Below are 6,080 nucleotides of genomic sequence, written 5' to 3' on the forward strand. Positions count from 1 at the left end.
ACAAATTTGGCTACTTCTCCAGTTCAGTTTTTTTTTTCTTCTAATTTTTTTTGGAGATAAGAGTCTCATGGACTTTCATGCACAGGCTAACTAAAAACAATGATCTTCAGATCTGAGCTACCTAAGTAGCTAGGAATACAAATGTAAGCCACAGGCACCATCTTAAAGTATTATTTTTTAGCCTACATTAATGGCAGAAAGGGGTTTCATCATTATACTTCCTTAGATGAGTTAAATGTTCTTTGATGATATTTTCCTCTTTATCATACTTTTTAAAATGACTTCTTTTTTGAAAAACTTTCAGTACTTTAGTATAGTGAAAACTTTTACATATATCCTTTCAAATGTAGATGAAATATATCTATGAATTTCTTTTCTTTCTGTTCTTCATTTAAATAGTCTTTTAAAGAAAAAGATACACAAACAGTTTTATTCAGAAACACTCAGTGGTTGGCATTATTTGTCAGTTTAACAACAAGTACTCATAGAGGAGAAGAGAAAAATTGCCCGATCTTGAATTTGTTTGGTCTTCACTCCATAAATGACGGGGTTGAGCATAGGGGGCACTACCACATAGAGGTTTGCCACTAGGATGTGGATGTGGCGAGGGATGGTTTTGCCTCCAAACCGATGGGCAAAAAAGGAAAAGAACGCTGGTGTATAGAACATAAGGATGACACAGATGTGGGACCCACATGTGTTAAGAGCCTTAAATCTAGCAGCCCAGGATGGTATCTGAAAAACTGTGTAAAGAATCATTGTGTAAGACATAATAATGAATATTATATCGAGCCCTGTAGAGAGCAGGGCCACAGTCAGTCCATAAATAATGTTGACATTGATGTTGTCACACGCCAACCTGGCAATGCCCATGTGCTCACAGTAGGAATGGGGGATGATGTTTTTCCCACAATAGAAAAGTCGGTATACAAGGAAGATGAATGGACAACAGATGCAAAAGCTCCTGGTTACAGCTGCAATGCCAATCTTGCCAATGACTGGTGAGGTAAGGATGGTGGTGTATCTCAGAGGGTGACAGATGGCCACATAGCGGTCAAATGCCATGGCCAGGAGAATTGCAGATTCTGCCACAAAGATGAAGTGGATGAAGAACATCTGGGCCACACAGCTACTGAAAGATATAGCTGTAGAATGGAACCAGAAGATGGCCAGCATCTTGGGGGCTGTGGCTGTGGAGAGTAGGACATCTGCTAGGGCCAGCATGGAGAGGAAGAGATACATGGGCTCGTGGAGACTGCGCTCAGTGACAATCAGGAAGATCAGGAAGACGTTGCCCATGACGGCCACAATGTACATGGAGCAGATAGGGATGGAGATCCACGTATGCAAATCTTCCAGTCCTGGGATTCCAATGAGGACATACCACACCTCCTGGGGATTGGTGTGATTGTGGAAAGAAGGGCTCATCTGTGCTCTTCAGTCTAGGCCTAGTACCTTAAATGAAGAGCAGGAATTTGAGAATTCATGGGCACCAGACTGCCTGAATTAGATGTGATCAGAAGTTATTGTCATCTGAGTGATACAGTAATACAATTAATTCAGGATCCTTTCAAAATTACTTACCATGTAATAACAGTTTGCTATGTATCCTAGTCCTTAAATAAGTACTATGTATCATGGATGCTATTATTCTAGGTCTCATTTTGCCCTAGATACCACTGGAGTCAAAATCAGGCAGAGTAAATCTCAAAGATATGGTTTCGATTACTATCTCCTTCTCTCTATCGCAACAAAAGCAGCTATAAAAGCACTGCATCAAATACTTCATTGACAGTATCCCTGAAGAAATTGAATTTAGCTGCTTTTAAAAGAGGGAATTAATTAGGTTGGGTGAATTGCATTTCAAGCAATAGAGAACATATGCCCTCTTCCATACTGATTAACCACTGAATTGATGCTAATCCCTGTGCTAACCATGGAGATACAAAAATGGAACTGATTTGATCCGTATCTGTCATTCAATCTGCTCTTCAAATTCTAGAGACATTAAAAAGTAAACAATTTGCTGTGCCAAAATGAGCCAGGCACAGAGAGAAAGAGAGAGAGAGAGAGAGAGAGAGAGAGAGAGAGAGAGAGAGAGAGAGAGACTAGAGATATGGGATGAAAAAAAGTTCTGTTCTATTCCACTTGGGTAACAGATGAAGTACACAATGTACTTCACATTACCAAGTACATTGTAGCAAAACGTAATTTAATGTTTTCACACTGAAAAAATTATGGTCCTTTAATGAAAAATTAAAGGATAATTTACTGATTACTAGTTCCAAATAAATGTGCATAAAAGGAAGAGCAAAGGGCAGGGAATGTGGCTTAATGGTAGAGTGCTTGCCTAGCATGCATGAAGCCCTAGGTTCAATTCCTCAGTACCACATAAACAGAAAAAACTAGAACTGGTGCTGTGGCTCAAGGCGTTGTGGTAGCCTTGAGCAAAAGAAGCTCAGGGATAGTGTCCATGCCCTGAGTTCAAGCCCCAGGACTGGCAAAAAATGTAAGGGCAGTGTTAGATGACAAGGCAGGCTAGAGGCTGGTGTGTGTGTGTGTGTGTGAGTGTGTGTGTGTGTGTGTTTAAATATAAACATGGAATAGGAATAAATATGAAATAGTCCTCATTTTATTTTTCAGATGAAATGCGGAGATTTTATTTTCTTAGGTGGTATATAGACTTTAAGAACTTACTGTCTGCTCATATCTTCATTACACTGCATTTCTGTATTCTAGCCATGTATAGTTTCACTACCTTTGATTTTTAATTAAGTGTAAAACATTTTGTTTCTTTTTATAAATGAACTTTTTGGGCCTGGTATTTTTATGCTTGCAATTAAATATGTAATACCCACATGGTCAGCCAAGTTCACCTTGCCTTAAATTGGCCTGAGATTTTTCAGAAATCTTGGAATAAAAAGATACTTCTCTATGGTTCTGCTTTGTTTTCATAAGCCACTTGATTACAGCCTCTTAATTTAACAGTTAGCTTTCAATCCTCAATTTTTAATGCAATTTTGATGCTTCAGATTGAGAAAGAGAAGATTAATTCTGACACTCAGCAAACACAACCCTATGCTAGAGTCAATCATGTGTGTGATAAATTCTCATGAGAGGCTGAATTATAGGAAACAAGACATCATAAGGACATTAGCAACAAGGAGAGATTCATCTATGTGTTACAAATAAAAGCAGAAATGGAGAGCTAAAGGAAGACCAAAAACAATTCTATAGTCTTTCTTTGAACTTTGCTAGTGATCTTTTAGGATACCAGTCACCATTTATGTTGTTTTGTTTACATACATAGTAGCTGTGGTTACTGAAATGACAGGTCTGAGCTTCTTATAGTATTTTTCTGTAACAGTATTTATGACTCTGATCAAATTGTGAACGGATAATAAGACTATTATAATCAATGTGATTCTAGGACCACATAGAATTGGTTGAAAATATGCTAAGTCATATTCTGCTTCTATGACCCCATGAAGTCTATTTTCCTAGACACTTAGTTCTCTTGTATATAAAATGTCTAAAAATTCAAAACATGTATCTAGAAACTAGCACTAAATTCAAGTGTTAGTAAATTGTGAAGTTAGTACTGATAGATGAAGGCTATAAAAATCAGATGGATCTCTGTCCAAACAACAGATGATGCCAAGTCTTTTATAAAATAATGTGAAGAAAACAAAATCCTTGTTACTTTGAAAAAATTAATAATCTTTATTTCAGGCATATGATCCATTGGGCTGAGAATGAATTGGTTTAGGATACCCATAAAGCTACATATCATATATATCTATATATCTTGAATTTAAAAAAAATCTTTAAGTAGTTGTACAAAGGAGTTTCCATTCAACAAAGCAATTTATGTGAACAAAACATCTTGATCAATGTCACCCCTTTGAACATTCTCACCCATTCATCCTCTACCCATCCCCTTCCTTAACTTTTCTTCATTTTGTAAGATGCACATTAAATTAATTAAATACTGGGTATAGTACATCAGTTAACTAATCATCACTCCAAATCCATCACTTATTTTTAGTGGTTCAGGAAACAGAGTGATGGACACATGGGGTTTTTGTGATTCATTGTTTATTTAATACCATTACTACATATTGAGGAGAGATTAAAGAAGATATCTGAGTTTCAGCCTCTTAATCTGTGTCTAGACCAGCATCTGATACATAATAAATTCTACTAAATTTTATGTAAGGTACTTTTATTACATGTATATAAACATAAACATTAACTAATGAGCTTGTTTAACTACTAAGCCTAGCTTTGAATCACAAGAAGTGTATTACATCTTTGCCTAGCTTTCAAATCTGCATGAAAGAAAAGTAACCATTGTATAAACCTTTTCTAGAGGGAAAAATAGCTTCCTTCATCCAATCCATTTAATGTTTTTAAGATATCCATAAAATGAAGTACAATTGTCACTCTTGCTAAAGTTAAGTGTAGTTTCCATTGGTCAGGACAGAGAAAAATATGAGATGATTAAGCTCTTGAAATAAAAGCAGTCTCTGCAACTTCCTGGATTATTCTCATACTATTTTTTCATTCTTTCATCCATCATGATCCAGAGTCCTTACCTGTTATTTGTTAAAATTCTGAGGCTATTTAACAGTTTGAGAGGAAGAAAAGCACAACGAGAAGAGTATCACACAGATAGCAAACCTGGACCTGTCTATTTATACCTCGCTTTAGCCATCTCTTGGGCCCCAATTTCATTCCTAGAGGATTATGTTTTGCTCCTGTTGTGAAAGATTTCCAGGATCTGATTCTGGTACAGAATCTGCAGGGAGAAGCACCGTTGCATTCTCTTCTCTAATCTGTGCAATATTTTATTCCCTCTGGCTATCATTATAAGCCATCCAAGTCAATAGAGGTTGTCCTGTTCAGGTCTTATTTGTGCTGGGAATTCATATCCTGTACCCTCAGAGGGTTATAAATGCCACAAACAGAAGAAGGACTTTATCCATGTTAAAAAGCAACCAAACTTTGATTTGTAGCCTTTCTGGGTCTTTGTTAAGGAAGTTCCGTCCTGTGCCAAGGAGCCCAAGTGTTTCTCCTATTCCTTCCTTTAGTGTTTTCAGGGTGTCTGTTTTGCTTTCGAGGTCTTAAATCCATTTGGAATTGATTTTGGTGCAGGGTGATATATAAGGATCTAGTTTTAGTTTGTTGCATAAAGGTTGGACAAATGGGACTGCATCAAACTGCAGAGCTTCTGCATGGCAAAGGACATAGCTCGCAAGATAAACAGAAAGCCCACAGACTGAGAGAAGATCTTTACCGGACATTCAACAGACAAAGGCCTCATCTCTAAAATATATGCAGAACTAAAAAAATTACCTTCTTCCAAAACAAAACCGCAAAGAACCAATAGCCCACTCATCAAGTGGGCTAAAGACTTACAAAGAGACTTCTCTGATGATGAAATGAGAATGGCCAAGAGACATATGAAAAAATGCTCTACATCACTGGCCATAAAGGAAATGCAAATCAAAACAACATTGAGATTCCATCTCACCCCAGCAAGAATGTCATATATCAAGAAAACTAATAATAACAATTGTTGGAGGGGATGTGGCCAAAAGGGAACCCTACTTCATTGTTGGTGGGAATGTAAACTGGTTCAGCCACTCTGGCAAGCAGTATGGAGATTCCTCAGAAGGCTAAATATAGAACTCCCCTATGACCCAGCAGCCCCACTTTTGGGTATCTATCCAAAAGACCACAAACAAAATCACAGTAATGCCACCAGCACAACAGTGTTCATCGCAGCACAGTTAGTCATAGCGAGAATCTGGAACCAACCCAGATGCCCCTCAGTAGACGAATAGATCAGGAAAATGTGGTACATATACACAATGGAATTTTATGCCTCTATCAGAAAGAATGACATTGCCCCATTTGTAAGGAAATGGAAGGACTTGGAAAAAATTATACTAAGTGAAGTGAGCCAGACCCAAAGAAACATGGACTCTATGGTCTCCCTTATTGGGAATAATTAGTACAGGTTTAGGCAATTCATAACAGAGCATCAAAAGGCCCAATAGCTATACCCTTATGAA

General features: G+C 37.5%; 1 protein-coding gene across 1 annotated transcript; it reads right to left on the minus strand.

The window, feature by feature from the left end:
* Positions 1–468: 468 nt before the first annotated feature.
* LOC125361613 (olfactory receptor 52Z1-like) lies at positions 469–1,428 on the minus strand. The gene has a single exon (XM_048360176.1). The coding sequence runs from the start codon at positions 1,426–1,428 to the stop codon at positions 469–471; it is 960 nt and encodes a 319-aa protein (XP_048216133.1).
* Positions 1,429–6,080: the final 4,652 nt, after the last annotated feature.

The sequence above is a fragment of the Perognathus longimembris genome, chromosome 13 (genome assembly GCF_023159225.1).
Source record: "Perognathus longimembris pacificus isolate PPM17 chromosome 13, ASM2315922v1, whole genome shotgun sequence".
In the NCBI taxonomy this organism is placed as follows: domain Eukaryota; kingdom Metazoa; phylum Chordata; class Mammalia; order Rodentia; family Heteromyidae; genus Perognathus; species Perognathus longimembris.